The sequence below is a fragment of the Rhizopus delemar genome, genomic scaffold (genome assembly GCF_000149305.1).
Source record: "Rhizopus delemar RA 99-880 supercont3.10 genomic scaffold, whole genome shotgun sequence".
Taxonomy (NCBI): Eukaryota; Fungi; Mucoromycota; class Mucoromycetes; order Mucorales; family Rhizopodaceae; genus Rhizopus; species Rhizopus delemar.
The window spans coordinates 1,644,208-1,664,249 of NW_027137836.1; the positions used below are offsets into that span (position 1 = coordinate 1,644,208).

General features: G+C 33.5%; 9 protein-coding genes across 9 annotated transcripts; 5 read left to right on the plus strand and 4 right to left on the minus strand.

The window, feature by feature from the left end:
* Positions 1–292: 292 nt before the first annotated feature.
* RO3G_12585 (uncharacterized protein) lies at positions 293–2,057 on the minus strand (the record flags this gene model as incomplete). The annotated part of the gene is made up of 8 exons (XM_067667169.1): positions 293–412; positions 463–598; positions 645–799; positions 853–1,107; positions 1,156–1,686; positions 1,734–1,817; positions 1,899–1,985; positions 2,046–2,057. The coding sequence occupies 8 exons, from the start codon at positions 2,055–2,057 to the stop codon at positions 293–295; spliced, it is 1,380 nt and encodes a 459-aa protein (XP_067523270.1).
* A 1,747-nt stretch (positions 2,058–3,804) lies between these two features.
* Positions 3,805–4,381, minus strand: RO3G_12586 (uncharacterized protein; the record flags this gene model as incomplete). The annotated part of the gene is made up of 2 exons (XM_067667170.1): positions 3,805–4,120; positions 4,176–4,381. The coding sequence occupies 2 exons, from the start codon at positions 4,379–4,381 to the stop codon at positions 3,805–3,807; spliced, it is 522 nt and encodes a 173-aa protein (XP_067523271.1).
* Positions 4,382–4,699: 318 nt separating this feature from the next.
* RO3G_12587 (uncharacterized protein) lies at positions 4,700–4,972 on the plus strand (the record flags this gene model as incomplete). The annotated part of the gene is made up of 1 exon (XM_067667171.1): positions 4,700–4,972. One exon carries the CDS (start codon positions 4,700–4,702, stop codon positions 4,970–4,972), a length of 273 nt encoding a protein of 90 aa, XP_067523272.1.
* A 1,338-nt stretch (positions 4,973–6,310) lies between these two features.
* Positions 6,311–7,908, plus strand: RO3G_12588 (uncharacterized protein; the record flags this gene model as incomplete). The annotated part of the gene is made up of 2 exons (XM_067667172.1): positions 6,311–6,904; positions 7,006–7,908. 2 exons carry the CDS (start codon positions 6,311–6,313, stop codon positions 7,906–7,908), a joined length of 1,497 nt encoding a protein of 498 aa, XP_067523273.1.
* Positions 7,909–8,234: 326 nt separating this feature from the next.
* On the minus strand, positions 8,235–8,579 carry RO3G_12589 (uncharacterized protein; the record flags this gene model as incomplete). The annotated part of the gene is made up of 1 exon (XM_067667173.1): positions 8,235–8,579. One exon carries the CDS (start codon positions 8,577–8,579, stop codon positions 8,235–8,237), a length of 345 nt encoding a protein of 114 aa, XP_067523274.1.
* Positions 8,580–9,140: 561 nt separating this feature from the next.
* On the plus strand, positions 9,141–9,841 carry RO3G_12590 (uncharacterized protein; the record flags this gene model as incomplete). The annotated part of the gene is made up of 3 exons (XM_067667174.1): positions 9,141–9,267; positions 9,325–9,745; positions 9,793–9,841. The coding sequence occupies 3 exons, from the start codon at positions 9,141–9,143 to the stop codon at positions 9,839–9,841; spliced, it is 597 nt and encodes a 198-aa protein (XP_067523275.1).
* A 1,466-nt stretch (positions 9,842–11,307) lies between these two features.
* RO3G_12591 (6,7-dimethyl-8-ribityllumazine synthase) lies at positions 11,308–11,935 on the minus strand (the record flags this gene model as incomplete). Its single annotated transcript, XM_067667175.1, has 2 exons — positions 11,308–11,706; positions 11,753–11,935. The coding sequence occupies 2 exons, from the start codon at positions 11,933–11,935 to the stop codon at positions 11,308–11,310; spliced, it is 582 nt and encodes a 193-aa protein (XP_067523276.1).
* A 3,232-nt stretch (positions 11,936–15,167) lies between these two features.
* On the plus strand, positions 15,168–16,430 carry RO3G_12592 (uncharacterized protein; the record flags this gene model as incomplete). Its single annotated transcript, XM_067667176.1, has 5 exons — positions 15,168–15,277; positions 15,332–15,545; positions 15,837–16,150; positions 16,201–16,349; positions 16,402–16,430. 5 exons carry the CDS (start codon positions 15,168–15,170, stop codon positions 16,428–16,430), a joined length of 816 nt encoding a protein of 271 aa, XP_067523277.1.
* A 1,121-nt stretch (positions 16,431–17,551) lies between these two features.
* On the plus strand, positions 17,552–18,526 carry RO3G_12593 (uncharacterized protein; the record flags this gene model as incomplete). Its single annotated transcript, XM_067667177.1, has 3 exons — positions 17,552–18,127; positions 18,185–18,272; positions 18,414–18,526. 3 exons carry the CDS (start codon positions 17,552–17,554, stop codon positions 18,524–18,526), a joined length of 777 nt encoding a protein of 258 aa, XP_067523278.1.
* Between the last annotated feature and the right edge of the window lie 1,516 nt (positions 18,527–20,042).

The window sequence follows — 20,042 nt, forward strand, 5'->3', positions numbered from 1 at the left end:
AAAACTATTTCAGGTCACGACAAATGAATGAGAATATTTGCCACTCGTCAAATTAAGGCCTAGATGGTTATTACTACAATCAATATTTCTCGCAGGATGAACCATTAGAAATAACGTCAGAGCTTGGCAAAAGTATTATGAGAATCAGTTTTAGTCAAGCCAAGGTGTATAAGGCTATATGCACATATACAGATAGCCTCTGTGGTTACAAATTGTTTTTGGATGCAAATTAAATGATCTTTTTTTAATTATGATGAAATTTGAATGTGTACATTCATTACTTCTTATTGACTTATATCAATAATTTTATGTAATTAGGCAGTGGTATATTCCATGATTTAAATTGATTAAATAATTTGGTGACATAGGGTTGAATATAACTTTGCGACTTGTTCTCTGCTAACAATTCCTCCTATGATATGATTGGTAAATTTACTACATCACGCTTATCAGTCAATATACCTTCTTGGGTGATGTTTGATCAAGATAAATATCTCTAAACTTTTGGATAGCATTTAAACTTTCAGTGAATCTGTTGAATGTGTTAAAGAGAGCAACAATCTCATTTCTTTCAAATAAATCGGGATTTGTGATTGGGCTATTGTAAAATATCAATACCTGCCATTCCTATGCTATTTCCTTACTTTAATGAATTGTCTTCGTAGGAAAACAACACTTTCAGTGCTGTGCCTAATCCTACTGTTTGAAGTTTACCCCAAAGTCTACATTTTTCACATCCGACACAGTCCATAATTTGAGATACATTTCGGAAATGCTCCTTAAATTCTTGTCGAAGCACCTGTAAATAATATGATCAATAAAGTACGACTCGATCTATACTCTTTTCTTTACGTGTGCCTCAGATCCACGGAACATGGATTTTTCATCAAATGTAGGAGGACAGGAAGTTGTGCTCTTGATTAAGTCTTGAACCAAATGGCTTGTTCTTTCATCTTCTTTCGAACTTCCTGTTCTGAATTCATAATGCTCAAGATAGGGCCCGACTTTATTGACCGCTCTTAAAAGAAGAGCATAGGCAAAGTATACATTTTGAAGACGTTCAGGATGTGTTCCAATACGATTCACAAAGCAGTTCAAGTTAGGACCCTACAAGTCATCCAATTAGTTACTTAGTGTTACTATAGCCTTTCATACCCAAATGCCAGTCTCTTGATCAAACCATTCATCACAAATATGAATTGATATAGAAGAATGAAGGCCAGAGATCAATCGGTAATAAACACGCTTTTCTAAACAGACTTCATCTTCGTTGCTACCATCTGATTCTTCAGCAAGATCAGTGAGGAACTGATGTAACTGAGCTTTATCCTTTGGTACATGAGCAAAAGGATTCGTGTGCTTCGTACTAGAATCGCCCAAGTTCATGATATTATTACATGTTTCGCATCCTTCTGTCATGCGATGAACGATATCAAAGCAATTTTCTTCATAAATCGCTTTCCATACACGAGCGGATGATGGACCTGCATATCCGGTAAATCTTTCAGGGTTTTCTGTCAAATCAATATAAACAACATGCTCAGAGTCTAGCTTATCATCGACCAAACAGAAATCCTGATCTTTGTATGTACATTTTTGTTGACTGGGCACTAACAACCTTCCTTGGGTCGGTGGTAGCTGAATGGCACTGAGTGCTGCTTTCCTCCATTCTAAAGGTAAAGTTTCCTATACAACAGATAAGATAAATGTCCATCATTAAGATGGTTGTTTACTTCGTCAATAGTCGCTACTGAACAATCTCGATTTGTACATAAAGCATCCTCATTCCAAAAAGGACATTCTTTCCACAGGTTAGCCTATGACTAGGATGAATATAAACAGTTGTATTCTCTACTTGTGTACCTTACTCTATAATGTCTAAAGAATTTCGTCTTTACCAAGTTTTGAATCTTGTCAAACACATCACTTTGAATGCTTTCAATGCTTTTATAATCACAGCAGGCATCCTGAATGGGGCCGCTTGGCTTCAAATACAAGAATTATATACCAATTGATCACTGTAAATTTAATCAGACTTACATTACAATAACCATCATTGCTATTGGATAGAACATCCTGTACAAAATTGACAGGTTGAGGGTCTTGTAAAGGAAATTGAGGACCTTTTTGTTGAAAACTAGGAAAAATAGCTAAAGAGGCTATAGTGAATATGCGTAACAACCGTTTGCTTTTCATTTTTTTTTATATAAATTGAAGAAAAAAAAAGCGAGGAAGAGAAAGATTAGTAATTAATTATAAATTATTGTGCCCTGATTTTTTTTTTTTTTTTTTTTTTTTGTGTGATTACTGCTTAATGAGACGTGGCAGCTCCATAATGAAAGTCACCGCATGTTATACAAAAAGCGGGAATTTTGTTATTTTTTTTTTTGAAGATCATTCTATCCGTTTGATTATCAATTACGCACGATTATTTTCTTCTTTCCTTTTAACAAAGTCTTTGTTAATGATACAAGCTATAAAAGAGAAAGATGCTGTTGTGAAGAGTGTGTAATCCCTTTCAGAAAGTTTTTTATTTTTAAAATAAGAAAAGCGTGTATTTAAAAGTCAGCCATATAAATTGTCAAATTTAAGATTCATTTGAATTTGCATTGGCATTAACCCTATTGATTTCGACAGGCTACTATCCATTAGGTACTAAGGACAAATGATTTATACTCAAACACATGTGTGATTCTACTATAAATAAAATATAGTTTATACAAAAACGTTGTAGAAAAACCCTAATTTTCTACAGGATTAACCAATTCGTAAGAAATGAATGTTGGACACATATACCTATTTATAAGATACATGGTGTACACTTTTTTAAATAAAAATAGATCCTGAAGTAGTGAAACATAAATGAAAAATAAGATCAACTTAAGGAACAGGTATAAATAGTCCAATTGGATAACCAAAAACAGATTTTCATATTAAACTTTATGTATCCTTGGTCTGCAGCCCTACAGTATTTTGAAAGGATTAAATTGAATATGTATGAAGATGATATCAAGTAAAAATAATAACTTTTTCGGTCTCATTAAATTTATAGTCTTTTATTTTAAAGGGAAATCACAAATGGCTACAACTCTACAGCTTACAAAAGAATTTTACAATAAACGATAGTTAAATGAGCGACCTATAAACCTCTGCAGATGAAGATAAAAAGATTGACATCCAATCTACAAACAGTCTAGTGCCAATAAGCTGAAACAATTTTTAAATATAGAATGCCAGCATAAAAAGAGTGGTAGATAATATCACATCATGTTGTAATACTTATTCATTCTCCTTGATCTGTCCCTGTATTCCTCTTTAGCTAATTACTTAAGCTGAATGTACCTTTATAGTTTGGAAAAGACTTGTAATCGTGTCTATTCTCTTTTCAATCTAATTTATTATGGATTCAATATTTACACATTTTTTAATAATTCTATTCCATTTTTTAATGATCCTGTTCTTCCACAGCGTTCATGCAACTCATTCTGTAATTCACTAGCATGTTTATATTCTCCTGTTTCATCCTTCAAATCTGGATTTGGATGAGTATTTTCCATACTTCCTAAAGAAGTATAGCTAATCGTCTTTTTTAGATAATCCCACAAAGACCAGTATTCTTCTTACCCTTTATCATATAGAGAACAATAAGGGATACCAAATCCAATCAAAAAATTCCAAATGTCTTTATAATTCCAATCAATAATTGGTTGTACTCGTATAAACTCTGGCCATCCTTTATCTGTTCTATCAAAAGCTGACAAATTTTCTATAGAATAAACGCGTAAGCTGTTTTATTTCTATCCTTTAACTGCACTTGCCAGCATATGGATCCGTTCTTCTGACGCCTACAAATATAGCCTGTAGTTTAGGATGCAGTTCGTCCATGTATCGTTGTAATGCTGATTTCATTGGTCCTGGGATATAGACACAATCCAATCCATATCTTTTTATACACACTTTCACAAACGCATCCACATGAGGAAAAGGGTTTGGATAAGTCACATAGACTGTCTTGATAGGCATTTGATCATATCCAAGTCGGGACATAACTGCTGCAACCAAGTGAAGTAAAACAGTACAGTCTTTTCCTCCATTAAAAGAAAGTGAGATGGCTTCTACTCTTCAAAAGGTTGAGCATTTAATCCATTTCTCAGTATGCTTGTTGTATCCTTTACCCATATTTTTTATAAGCTATTTCAATTATTTCGAGTGCTTTCCTTAGATGATGTCCCAGTGAGGTAGTGTCTGATTGAGCAAATTTATAGACTGTATCTTCAATGTATTTAAAATTGTATCGTTCTGTTGTCAAAAAGAATGGATCAACTTGTTCAAGTGTACAGCCATGATTCAATGATTGAGTCGATAAACCAGAGATCTCCATTTAAAATAAATAAATAAAAAAAAGGCTATTGTGAACTTTTTCGAAAATTTTCTGTGACTCAATGCAACGTTATTCTGGACTTGCTTTATAAAATAACAGTGCACGCAGTGATCAGTCTGCGTCTTTGAGTTAGCTTAATCTGGGCTATTTTTAGCTCTGGTTTGAGTTACTTGAACTCTAATTTGAGAGAATATTGGCTTCGAGATCAAATTGCCTTTTTTATATTCATGCAAAGAACAAATATATTAAATTGGTTCATTTTAAGTATTTTTGAACTGTATTAACAGAGTATTGAATAAAGCCTTCAAGATGACAAATATGCGTCTTATTCCAAGCTGCTTTCAGATTCCATTTGTTATCAAACGAGCCGTTTCAGAACCCAGAAATAACACTGGCATGAATAATGCATCTACCCATGATGTATCAAGATTCTATGCATTGATTGAAAAAACTTGGTTATATTTTGCTTCTTTCTGTCCCCTTATTCTCCTTTCTATGGAAAAGTTTGGCCAAAAGAATAAAAGTGCAATTGAAAAGCATAAACTCTTCTCAGATGATAACCCTACTTGGTTTATTATACAGTCTGTTTAAAAAAATAGAAAAGACATTTTTGTTTATTCTCTCTATTTATTCGTAGTACAAAATCATACTTTTCTCTTTCTCTCTTAATCATAACGAATAAGCTTACAAGTAACACCATCACATATACATGCATTTACCTTCTTTTTGATAAAGAAGAATTGCACAGTTGTGGTGGTTGACCTACAAAACAAAGGATCGTTTATTAACAAGAATTGAGGTCTAAATGACGCAATGAACAGTGCAGCTCATAAACAACAGTCAAGGAGAAGGATATCAAAAGAGAACCCATTTCATCATCATACTGCTATTCTACTTCATCCTTAATCTACGTCATCTTTAATGGTAAATGTCAAGATTCGATATCTTACCCCTTTAATTATATTTGCTTGGTTTTATGTTATTTAATAAAATCCATCCTTTTTTTTTTCTTTTTCTTTTTTTTTTTTTTTTTTTTTTTATATATAAAAAATGGAAGTGATGACTAACCCTACAAGAAATGATATTTCATTGATTGATTATGTTGAGCATGACAGTATGAATAATGAATATACAGCCAATGATATGTACAAATATTGTTTTCTCATAGGAAATGAATTAAAAAAAATACCAAAGCAATCACCCAACTTAGTCTCCAAAGTAAAAAGAGGGAAAAAACGTTTTCCTTGTTTTTTTTTTTATTTTTTTTTTTTTTTTTGTTATTAAAAACACTAAAAAACTTGATTTCCTCCCTTATTATCCTCTTCTCTAGTCACTAAAAGCCTTCTTAAAAAAGTTGAAAGGCAACAATGTAAAGAAAAAAAAAGATCAGTGATACAATGAAACTCATTTTAACATCTTTAGGCCCACCAAGAAAGCCAAATTAATGCAGCCAATCTTGATAACACTCCACCCCTTAATAAAAACAACGAAAGAAAAACACTGGTACCTTCTCAGTCACTCTATTACAATAAATCAATGAATCGATCCATTAGTTCAGTCTTGGTTGACAAACAAACCTTTCGATATTCATTGGATTCATCTACATTTTTTGATTCGAATTCAACCATCATCTTGGGTGATACACCAAGAAAAAATGAGAAAGGAAGACAAAGTCCATCCAGTGGGATTAGCTCACTCTGCAGTAGTACATTTATTTCAGTAGAAACTAAATCCTTTGATGAGAACTGTGATGAAAAACAAGTACAAGAACGACTTTGGAATGAAGATGTGACATTTTGTCCAATAGAAAAGATATCTGAATGGTTAGGTACAAAGTAAGGATATCTTTTTAATAAAAAGGGAGATGCAAGGGAGAAGCTAATATGAAAAAAAAGTGAACCATTTAGGGCACAAGTGCTATGTTTATATATGCAAAACTTTGATTTTTCAAAAAAACGCCTTGATGAAGCTTTCCGTATGCTCTGCTCCAAACTGTATCTCAAAGCAGAATCGCAGCAATTAGATCGAATCATTGGAGCCTTTGCAAAACGATTTTATGAATGTAATCCAGCCACCTTACTTTTCTCTGTCGATGTTATCCACGCTGTCGCTTACTCTCTCTTGTTACTCAATACTGATTTATACATTCTCTCTGATAAAGCGAAAAAGATGACTCGATCGGGATTCGTAAAAAACACGATGGAAACAGTTGGCACTCTTATGTTTCCTCAACATCAAAGAAGACGTGTTACTAGTTTTAGTAGTAACACGGACTCGATAAGGAGACCGAGAAGTATGAGCATCTCTTCTCCTTCTTTAGGAAGTCAAAGCTTTGCTACAGTCATGGAAGACACGGACTCAATTCATAGTAATGGTGTCTTGTTACAAAAGCTGGATTTACTCAAATCAAATATATCTTGGAAAAGTAGCAACACAATGCCACATCATCAACATTACTCTTTTCATGAGGGCCTTACAAGAACACAAAGAACGTGGGTGTTGGATACCGAGTCTTTATTAAAGGTAAAAAACAAGGAGAGGAGGAGGATGAAGAGGGAGAAAGAGCCTGTGGATAGACTCCTCTTTTTTTTTTTATTGTAATTCGATTAATGAGTGTTTCATAGGAAATGTACAATGCCGTCAAAGCACGACGAATAGATCAAGCTGACATTCCAGAAATCAACCAAATCCAACGATCGAGAACATTACCCAAAAATGATCAACAAAGAAAAGAGATGAGAAGAAGACGAGGCCATTCGGTCATTGCTGAGCATGCGCTCAGCTCACTTCCTTCCCACAGACGATTGACAGAACCTTCACCGTTATTTGATCCGATTGTTTTTAAAGAATATCGACAGGGCATCGTGATGAGAAAACATGTGCTGGAAACAGCAGACAAAAAGGCAAAGCACAGACAGTGGCAGCTTTGCTACTTGGTGATGACTGAGACAGAACTGATCATGTACAAGGCCATTCAAACTGGCGGAGATGTGAGAGGCAAAAAGAGAAAGAGCATGATCTTTTGGAATCAATCAGTTGGAGCACCGTTTTCGCTACAAGACGTGATCAGTAATGATACGGATGAGTGGCAACCGGACCTGAGCCAGCCACGATTAGGAACCATCCTGCTCAATCACTGTTATGCAACGAGTATTTTACCACCTGGCTGGAACGGACAGCGACCTCATGTATTTCGACTTCAGACAGCTGAAGGCGGGCTGTGGATGTTTGAATCAACCGATATGTTTGCGATACAGGCCTGGGTGGAAGCAGTGAATTTCGCAGCAGCAATGGTGAGTAAGAGCCCGATGCAAGGTGCAGTCTCTAATGTTGACTATGGGTGGGGAGCGGATTGGGATACCAAACAGACTACACTGCCTGTTTGGTATCCTCCTGCACCTTGCATGATTCAAAATACACTGGGTTTGGATGAACAGTATTCCGAATTAGAGGCTCAAATAAAGCTGGTAGCATCTCAATTGGATAAACATCGATCGTTAAGGCCAAATACAAATAAAAAGGTATAGGGTGATTGGATAGATTGAAAGAAGACTAACAAAGAAATGTATAGAGTCTTGGTCAGACTGGAAATCATCATCAAGCTCTTGTGAATTGGGATAAAAAATTTCATTATATTTCACATGAATTACTCAAGCTTAGATGTTATAGAGACATTCTCAAGCCAAAAGTCATTACATAAAAAAGTACAATATGCTGCTGGTTTAAGCATGAGTACACTCCTCTTTTACTTACATATCCATCCACGCTTTCTTGAAATAATAATTTTTCATTAAACAATTTAATGATAATAATAAAAAAAACAAGCTTGATGTAAAAAGTATGTGTGCATGTATTATGATAAAAAAGTAATCAGTACAATCAAGATGAGAGACAGCAGATAGTCAGATGTGAGACAACCTGCGCTGGAAATGTGTAATCGACCATATTTACCAATTGTATCATCTGGAAGTGGAGCAGATTGAGAAGGTCGTGCACTAGAAGATGCATTCAAGACAGAAGTATGTGTAGGATAGTGTGTAAAAATGAAGGATGTAGGTGAAGGTGAATAGTAAGGAACAGAACTATTTAATAAAATAGTAACTGTACTATTGCTGGGTACCCCACTCACATTAAATCCTGTTGGTGTAGGATGGATAATTCCATCAATATCAGAGATGTTGAATGGTGTATGAGCCATAGTTGGTTGAGAAACATGTATCTCTTGTGCTGCAGTATAGATGGCTAGGAGATGGAATAATAAAACTGCAAAAAGTATCATGAACAGAAGAATTCTGATTGTGTATCTTAAAAGAAGAAAGTATTCATTTTAGTAAAAGGGAGAAGCAAAATAATAAAAATAGAGAGGAAAATGATTCTCTCTTTCTTTTTTTTTTTGGCTCTCTCCGCAAGAAAAATAAAGTTAAGGAGGTTGGAAAAGGGGCAAGTTTATACAACGTTTCTTTTTTTTTAAAAAAAAAAAAAAAAACTAAATGGATCATTCACATTACTCTCCTTTTATAAGTCATAGTAATTCGATTGATTATCAAAGGAAATCAAGATAAATCATCGATCATTTTCTTTTTTTTATTTTTTCGATCCATTTGCAATTTGAGAACTCTTCTGTAAATCTTTAGGTGTAACCCAGTATTCATGCATTGTGTGTATCACTTTATTTGGCCCTCCGAAGTGACTGTCTTTCAATTTCGTGGCTTAACAAAGTAACCTTCAACTTTTTTCTTCTTTTCCTTGCAAGAACCAGATGGACTCGACTAATCTGTCTGATTCTATAAAAAACTTGAAAATAAAAGAAGATAAACCAAAAGCAACCTATGATAAAGCAGCATTAAAAGAACGTTGGAAGATTCTGGGTAACGATGCTGAGCAAAGTAAGTTTTTAAAAAAAAAAGGAGAGACTTCAGCTTACACTATTATTACAGATATAGTATCTATGATTCGTAAAGCCTGTATGAACACATTTGCGCGGAATGACTTTATGAAAACCTTACAAACCATCAAGGCTAATTTTGTACAACGAGATTATGAAGGTATCTTTACAGAATCCAGTAACCTTGAAGTCTATGCAGCAGCTTATGTACCCGGAAGAGCCTTGTGTTATTATGAAATCTTTAGTAGTCGACCTTCATTACTGAAACTATTGATGAAACGAAGCCAGTTGTACTGTATAGGATCTGGATCTGGATCCGAATTAGTAGCGATCGCTGCAGCCATGACACGCGTTCCTGCTGAACGACAAAAGATAAAACTGGTGATGCAAGATATTGGAGAATATGAGTCTGTGTTGACATCCTTTGAAGAGACAATTCGCGAGCGGTGGTCAGTGACGGAAGATCAATTAAGTTGTGTGTATGAAAAGGGAGATATATTGGACCCAGATAACACATTAATAAAAGAAAGGATGTCACAGGCAGATTTGATTACTTTTATGTTTGTGATGAATGAATTGTTTGTTAAAAAGGCGGCAGCATTGAATTTAATACAAACATTGGTTAAGTCTATGAAAAGAGGGGCGCATTTACTGGTAAGTGAAAGAATATGATTTAAAAAGAGAACAGTAAGCTGAGATTGAATTGTTAAGGTAGTAGAATCTGCTGGGTCCTTTTCACATTTAAAAGTAGGTAATAAGACATATATGGTATATATGCTGTTAGATGCTATACAAGATTTGGAATTAGTGATAAATGAGGATTCTCGCTGGTATCGGTAAGCTCAATATTCATCTAAATGCTATTTGATCTGATTTATTTGTCTTTTAGCCATCCAGACAACCTAAAATACCCTATCGATGTGCAAAATATGAGATACTTTATTCGTTTATACAAAAAGAAATAACCGTGTAACCAGCTATCTTTCTGATAATGAAACAAAAAAAATACACACAGTATAATTGATTAGATAATATTGATCGTTTATGTTTCTTTTTTTTTTTTTTTACTTTTAATAAAGAAAAGATGTCTAACGTTGGAAAAGCATTTCTTGCATGGTATCTTTCTCATCTTGCTGCAGACCCATTGCGTACTAAAGCATGCACCTCAGGCCTATTATCTGGTCTTCAAGAATTGACAGCACAAAAGTTATCGGGAGCAAAGAAGTTAGATAAACGTGTGATTGAAATGACATGCTACGGTATACATCATTGTATTTATATGTAATTTTATTGATAAGAAAGTTAGGTTTGTTCATTTCTGGCCCTCTTGGTCATTTTTTATATGAAGTTATGAATAAGGTGTTTACTGGAAAATCAGGGCTTAAAGTTAAAATTGGACAATTATTATTTTCAAATTTGCTTATTTCACCCATCATGAACTCAAGTAAGTCCACTGAGTTTTATGGAGGATACAAGGCTAACGAATACAAGCTTATTTAACTGCAATGTCAATCATTGCTGGTGTTCGTTCTCCTGCAAAACTCAAGGCAAATATCAAAACTGGGCTTTTGCCAATGCAAAAAATATCTTGGATCATTTCACCACTCACTTTAATAGTTGCACAGAATATGTTACCACCTACAACATGGGTCCCTTTTTTCAACCTCATAGCATTTGGTAAGCAAAACATCCTCTGATTTTACAGTGATTTAACTTTTCTATGTATAGTGTTTGGGACTTATATCAACACAATGGTTAAGCGTAAACGCATTAGTGAAGATGCTGCTAAAAAGCAGTAAAAAGACCAAACACTCGTACCTTTTTCTACTTGATCTAAATGTGTACTCTGTAATGTTTTTTTTGTACTAAAAAAAAAAGACAAAATTATGCAATGCCTTACTTGACAATTTCATTATAAGGACCCAACGTAAAAATTTAACAATTGAAACTTCTTGATGTACAGATGTTTTTAAGAATATCAGTCGAGAAAGGATTATTATGAGTATATTTTATTATGCTGTACAACAGCATTCATCTTCAATTAAAGTTTACGAAATTTTCTCAAGCCTGCCTCAACAGCAGCAGCAGCCCATTCTTGAGCATGTTCAAAGCCTTCATCTGTTGAAGCTCTAGCAATAGCTTGTTGTTCATTATAACATGTCAAGACACCAAACATGACGGGTACACCTGTATCCAATTGAACTCTCATAATACCATGAGTCACAGCATCACAAATATATTCAAAGTGAGCAGTTCCACCCTTGATGACAAGACCAATGCAGATAATAGCATCGAAAGCACCCGTCTTCTTTTTCTTTTCAGATCTTTCTATGGTGGGAGAACCGAGTAAATCATTTGCAGTTTCAGAAGCTTGAGATTGCGACAATTCAATAAGTTGCTTGGCAGCCATAGGAAGTTCATAAGCACCAGAGACAGTATCCTATTCTTAAGGTTAAACCACGTTTTGAACAATAATATGTATTTACAGTAATAATATTTTCAGGTAACACGTTATATTTCTTAACCAAGGTTTCATACACTTTGTTGTATAATTGATCAACAAGAGCATAGTTCCAACGTGTGTGAACAATAGCAATACGGAGACCAGAACCATCTAATCGTTGCTTGGGGGCTGCTACACCTTTTTCAAAAGTCTTGGTTTCACTCATTACTAATAGTATTAATAATGAAAAAAAAAAAGATGTATAATAAATGCGAGAGATGGAGTTTTTATAAAAGAACGGTCACTTTATTGTCTGCCAGAATTTCCTGTAAAATAGTCAGTTTTTTCTTTTCTAATAAAATCTGACTTGTTGCATAATCTTTAAGTGCTCTTTTTAAATCTTTTGATACACTTGGTTTGTATTTATATTCAATGTCCTGTCTTAGATTACCATCCACCTTTTCATAATGATGTAAACATTTTAATTCATTTCTTTTGGCCTCTTTCAAGACAGAAATCGCTTCGCTTGCTCTTTCTCTATTAATGTTCATGGATGATTTTAATCTTTCTACTTGTCTTGAGCTGGATTCAGTATGTCTTTTGCTTGACATATATTCTGATAGAGCTATCAATCTACGTTGCATCGCGTTCTATTATAATCAGAGTATAAATTCATTTTATGTTTCTTTCTTAGGGTTGTTACTTACCTGTGCTGATTCTGCATTTTTTATTTGATAACTTGCCTCAGCTCCTGTTGTCTCGTAAATAGCTAAAGCCTAAATCATGTAAGCTTAAATATAATGCTAAGCTTCTTCTTTTTTTTTCAGTTTACCTGTAATCTTTGTATATCATATGTTTGTTGATAACCTTTTGCTAATGATTTGTAAAGTCTATACACATATTAGCGTTATTTTCCCATCTATTTCTTAAATCACTTACACAAATAATTCTGGATCTCTTTCTATTGCTCCAAAAGATACAAAAGATGAAGATAATTCCATCCAGTGATTTGCCATTACTTTTGATAGAAAAGGGTTGATAAAATAAGTAAATAAATTGTTTATAAAGCTTACTTCTGTGTTCATGAAATAATTTATCATTTTGTGTAAGCCAATGTTGCAATTGATTCAAAAGGGTATTCAGATGGTTTGACCAAAAGGTAAACTCAGGATCCATATCCTGTTCAGATACATGTATCGATAAAGGTTTGATTATCTTATATGTCTTGGGTCTAAACTAAACAAAAACTGATATTTATACATAAGAAAAGAAATTTTGTCCTATGCTCTTACCTACCCCTACTTCGCTTTCTACAAATTCTCTTAGTCCTTCACTTTGCTGAGCCCGGTCATGATTCGCTATTCTATTCAGCCACAGTTGTATCTTGTATTCAAGTGGGTTATTATTATTTAATGACGTTGTTGATTTGCTTATATGAAACCACCACTGCTTTTGAACAATATTTCCTTCTTTATCGAATCTAGGCTCTGGACAAATAGGTAAAGCGGGTATTAGTGCGTCTTCAATTGTAGATACCAAATGAGAGTATAGCTTTTCAAGTTCACTGTAATATCTTGGAATCCTTCTTTGCTTTTGTTTATATTTATTAAAGGTTGTCTATTAATAAGATGTTATTTTTATTTCATATAAAAGCTATTTATGCGTCTTTACATTGACGTCTATCCAGAATACAGGATCTTTTCGTCTATAATCAACATTGGTAATTAAAAGTTGTAGGTAAGGCATTTCTATAAGAATAATAGAAAAGAAAAAGAAAAAATTGAATTTCCGTTTTTTTATTCAACAAGAAGTTGAAATGAATAATAACAAGCTCATATTTAGCGTAACCATATGGATTTATCAGCTGATAATCTTTCTATGCTTTCCTTCTTAATAATTAAACAGGTTTCTTTTGTATGTAAAAGTATAACAAAAATGTATATAGTGCTCACGATACTAATTTGCGGTTTTTCAATTTACAGTCGTTTTACTCTCAATTTGAGGATTTTACGAAAAAAAAAGTACGAACTTTCAAGATAAGAATTGGGAGACTACTTCCTGCTTCCTGCTTCCTAATTCTGTAAATTGTGGGAATTCCAATCTTAATTTTCTCTTCTAACAAAGCTTCTGCTACCGGGAAACCATCTAAGCGTCATCCAATGCAACAATTATATTCTACTCTTGTCATCGATAACCAAGGTGTTTCATTCAATAGTTATTACAGTGCAACTTTATTCAGGCAGAGATTCCTTTAGATGAGCCATATATACGCTGTAAGAGTTTATTCCGATCATCCTCCATATTGACTTGAAAGGTAATGTGTCGCTCGATCACTAGTCCTTACTCTGATCAAATGGAAGCCATTGATGTCTAACGTATATTTGATAGCATGTCAAAACCGATAGGACTGATATCAACAAAAATAAAAGACTCATCATAGTCAAGGCCTTGCGAACAATGCAGTCGATCACCTTTGATGTTAATAAAACCATTTGGTTTAAAGGATATCAGAAGGTAAGAAAAGAAAGGCTGTTTAAACACGATTTGTCCATAAAGCTCATAATTGAATGCGTCGTTTTTGCTGCTGTACTTGTACTTGGTTTAGCTTTTTAGTCAATAAAGCAGAATAATGTGATTTATGAGAGAAAAAAACTGATACTTTTTTTATCCACAGTTCATTCGGATACATATACTGAATTTAAAAAACTATAATTTATATAATTATTAAAAAGGAAAGTTTTATGACATGCCAAAAGTTTAAAAAAAGGTACGACAATGTCGCTTAGTTCCACGTCTGGGAAGAATTTCAACGAAAAAAAAATATGACCTTTAAAAAATTTTAATAGCTTTGTCATTCTTTTTTCAACGATAAGAGCCAAGTCATAGGTATATAATAGACGATTCATGATAGGGACCAGCTGCGTTGAAGAAACGCTTCGAACAGTTATTTTAGTCATAGTCTTTTTGATAGGCCATTGATAAAATTGAGTAAATTAGTGAAAAATAGTTATCCCTGTAATAACCTATACATAAAATGTAGCAATATGGGGTCTTATCATAAGAAAAGCTCCAATGTAAACTTGATTAAAAAGACACTGCAAGAGCAATTTGTAGTTGATTGCTCTATTTTCGGAGTATATAGTTGCATACACACATTGCATGATATGTGCTTAACAAAAGATACATTGGTTAAAAATAATAAATCAAGATATATTAAGCTATAGAAAACAACAATTTAAGAAAGGTATATACGTATCAGTATTATTATATATATTAGGAAATCACTAGTAATGAGTTGTTTCCCATGATTCCTGTAAACTTTCAACTAAACAGTTTGATAAAGAGAAAGCGTATGCCTATGTGTATCACCTGTGTTTTGTTTGCGTCACAGAAATGCCTCGTATCTACACATTTCTTTTTTATCTTTCCCTTTTTCTATTGATAACCTACAAAGAGCAATGGCTTCAGCTATGAAAATAGATTATCAGACATCCAAAGTGTATACAAATATTAACTTGGAAATGCCTCCTGAATATTATGACTATGATAATTTTCAAGTGCAATGGGGGTAATAGCATAAAAGAGATGTAAACATAACGCATGATTCATAAATGTATAATAGAGACCAAGAAACATATGAAATCTGTCGAAAGATTGGAAGAGGAAAATATTCAGAAGTTTTTGAAGGATGGGATATTAAGACAGAAGAAAAATGCGTGATTAAAGTACTAAAGCCTGTAAAGAAGAAAAAGATAAGACGAGAAGTTAAAATATTGCAAAATTTGGATGGTGGACCTAACATCGTACGTTTATTGGACACTGTGAGAGATTCTCAGGTATATATGAACATATAATCATTAATGAACCATTACTAATACAGTAGATAGTCAAGAATACCTTCACTTATATTTGAATACGTTAATAATGTAGATTATCGAATACTTTATCCTCAATTCACTGACTACGATATAAGATATTACATGTTCCGACTGTTAAAAGCACTGGATTACTGCCATTCGCGTGGAATTATGCATAGAGACGTCAAACCTCATAATGTCATGATACATCATGAACAACGACAAGCAAGTAATTCTGGATATCATTAATGTGTATTAATATAACTGTAGTTACGTTTAATTGACTGGGGATTGGCTGATTTCTATATTCCTCATACACAATACAATGTTCGCGTCTCTTCACGTTGCTATAAAGGTCCAGAGTTGCTAGTTGACTTTCAATTGTATGATTATAGTTTAGATTTATGGAGCTTTGGTGCAATGTTAGCTGGCATGGTATTTCGGAAAGAGCCTTTCTTTCATGGGAAAGATAACGATGACCAATTAGTTGTCATCTCCAAAGTACTGGGTACAGTAAGCTTACAAGAATATCTTAAGAAGTATAACTTAATACTTGGGAAACAATATGAAAGAAAGATTCGACAGTAAGCTATACGTCATTCACATAATATTTTACTAATGAGTAAAAATCTAGATGTCGAAGTATTCCGTGGTCAAGATTTGTTACAGCACAGAATAAAAAATACATGTCAAATGAATTGTTTGATTTATTGGATAAAATATTACGATATGATCATCAACAAAGATTGACTGCAAAGGAAGCAATGAGCCATCCTTATTTTGGTACAAAATAAATAATATTACAATTATCATTATAACTTACTCTTATTTATAGAGCATGTAGCTAAGAGTGAAGATGTTTGATATTTTCTACATAATTATCAACCAAGAATAAAGCCATTTTTAACATCTTACCATCATAAGAAACCGTATTTGTAATATAAACTTCTGTAAGTACTTTCCTAATCTGAAAGTATGTTACAAATATACTTAAAAATCCAAATAGGCGCATGGTGGTTTAGTTTTCATCGTTTTCGCCCGAGTTAGCTCAAAAGAAAATGAGTGGAAGCTAAAGCACCATGGGCCCATTTGGGTTTTTAATTTTATTTGTAAATAAAGTAAATGTTTGAACATACACTTTTTCCGGAAAATACTCGTACATGTCCAGAAAAAAAAATCATTAAAATTACAAGTTCTTGATATTAAAAAAGCATTTTGCATTTTTAGCAAATTCTTTTTCTGACCGCAAGCAAAGCATATACTTGAAACTATTTGATGAAATTATATAACTTACACATTTTGCGTTTCGATTTCTATGTAAATATTTTACAAATGATTGCTATCTCTTTTTTTTTATGAATGAAAACTTTAATATTTATTAAAACTCATCAAAGAGTATAAGGATTAAGAGCGATACAAATGTATTAAACAGTGGCTTATAAAAATACAAAAGATATTAGCATAGAGAATTGTAAGCAGATAGTTCCAATAGTTCCTTCTGGATTTGATTGAGGACAATCTCATCCACGACAGGAGTCTGTTCAAAGAATTGTTGCCAGTGGGCTTTCCAAATGAATCGAATGACTGTAGCAAAAAAATCATAGATTGTAAACTTGTCATGATAGTGTAAGATGTAATACTTGGATCATCTAAATGTAGATAAATCCTCGAATCTTGAGCTACAGTTGGGATCTTTAGGGTTTGACAAGTATTTCTTGAAAGTTGTTTTCTACAGGACTTGTTTTGAATACAAGTAAAGAACATAGGCTGCTCTGTTTCTGGTAGCTTTCACAATTGGCAATAGTCGTCGTCTACCTTTGCTGGTGTGATCTCTTTTTTTTATGCCAACAATGTGTAACTTTAATTTCGTTCTTTGTGATTTTTTTTTCTGGGCATGTGCGAATATTTTCTGGAAAAAGTGTAAAAAAGAAAGTCAATTTTGCGACTGCGTTTAGATTAACATCTTTTTCCAGATTTTACAAATTATGATTCCCTTTTATGCTGAAGAACTTGGAAATATTAACATATTACGAGCAACTATTATAACTGACTGTAATTTGGCTGAATCACTTGAAGTCAAAGACAATGTTCTTTCTTTTAATTCCACTGTTATTGCTAATCTATCCACTGTGGGGTTGACAATCTCTACTCAAAATTTGCTCATTTCTCCTGTAACAGGCACATCAGCTTGGGAGATCAAAGTTGCTTTACCAAAACAAGATCAACAACCAAGATCACATCAGACAGAAGTAAAGGAATGGTGGAGTACGTCAATCATGAACAAAGAATCTCAAAAACATGTTTGTAAAATGTGTCAGTCTCCGTTATTTGAGACCAACACGGAATACAAGTATAAGGATTTGCCCTCAGAGCATTGGTATGAACTGGTTGAAAGTTGGATATGCCACGAAGAAAAGCCAGAAGAACACAAGTCACGTATGAAACCCATCCTTGCCAGGCCCAAATTGATTCTTGTGGGCTCAACTTACTTTTTAATTCATCCTAGTGATGTCATTCAAAATACAATAGAAATGGATTCAGTTGTTTCTAAACGTTTAAATGTAAGTATACACATACAGTTCCTGCTGGAATCCTTCCCGTTAACCTTATTTATATAGTGGGATCGAGGTACAATCACAAAATGGACGGCTATAAGTTGTAAAAGCTGCCAGCATGCGATAGGTGAAGGACAATATTGCATGGAAGGTAAAGAAAAGAAAAAAAAAATTGTTTGTGGTTTATGCTTACTATTCAAAAAAGATGGGCAAATACAACTTTTGGCAATAAAATTATTTAAATACAGCATTTCTATTTCGCCCACTTTGCATGAACAACCGCAATTTATAGATTTCTTTGTATCTGACTTGATCAATACTGCAAAAATTCATGCAACCCACAAATTTATTATTCAAGGCAGACAATCTGAACATAATTTTGCATTTGTAATTAAACAAATATAAAATATGTCTCATAAGCTAATAACGCAGTGTAGATTTGGTTATTTAATTGGGATACAAGCATCATTTATAATGATGTAGATACAGCACTTAAAAGAAAAAGAGGTAAAAATAAAGAATTATACGTAATATCTTCCCTAACCTTTTGTTTTCAAGTTATCAAGGTCATGTATTTGGATTGTCTCAGTAAAGATAATACAGCAAAAGATTTAGAAGAAATGTGGTCAAACGATAAATCGACAGATTTGCTGATTTACCCAGACTTTTATTGCAAAGAACTTGTAAATTCTTTAAAACAATCTACTCTTATTTTGCCGCCTTTTATGAGAAAGATGGATCATCCTGCAATGCCATTCACAAGAAATTTTTCTATTGGTTTTTTAGATCGTAGATCTTAGGTAAGATTCGTTAGGGGTTTTATAACAAAAATCTAGGAATCAAGTCCCCTGTCAAGCTATAAACTGTTTTAAAGAAAAAATATTTCTTGCCTTTCTTTTTTCCTTTTTTTCTTTTTGTATATATGAATTCTTTACCGTTTGAAGTGCGTGAAAAGATATTAAATAAATTGCCTAGAAAAGATTTACGTTCTGTTGCACTTATTAATTCACAGTGGAGGTTCATGTGTTACCGAATATTGTACAAATATCCCAGAATTCTATCGAGTGAACAATTATGCCAGTTTACTCGGCTTAGTCCGTATGCTCAATCGTTTGTACAAGTACTTGATCTTACCTTCGTATACCGCTATGTTAATGATAAACTGTTTCAATTTCATCTTCAACATTTAACCTCTCTTAAAAAGCTTGTTCTCAATCAATGTGTTCAACTATCATCCTCTACTATCCATTCTCTCATTCAAAATAATCTCTTCTCTCTTCGTTCACTATCGCTCGCAGATTGCAAGTTATCAAAAAATACCTTGGCTCTCATCGGTGAAGCATGTCAGCATCGACTCACTTCTCTTGATCTCAGTAATACCATGATTCAACCCTGTTCATCTATTGATAGCTCACACGACCTACAAGATCTTCTCAGTCTTTCTTATACACCTCAGCTTCTTCATCTTGATCTCTCTTACTGTGCTTGGGTCAGTAATTTGACCGTGAAAAATATTGCTCGAGGTTTACCCAAACTTCAGCACATTATCCTTCAGTGGTGCAGTCAAATCAAGGCTGATGCGATCTTGGAAATGGTGCAACATTTGATGCATCTAAATACAATGGATATTAGAAACATAGATTCGATTAGAACGGCTGAGCAAGTAGAAAATCTGATGAGTGAAGGAAACGCATTAAAAAAAGTCCTATTTACTTATAAGCGATCACCCATGATCCGGTATCCTTCTTAAATTATCTACTTGTTTTTTAATAAACGCTTATTCTTAGATAAAAGAAAACATTTGAAATGAAATAATAACAAAGTATTTCTATAGCCAGCATAGTCTTAGGTTTATTAAAACATAAGTTAGTATAAGCAATTTGGAAATATACACATATTTTGTATGCATGATGAGGATGCA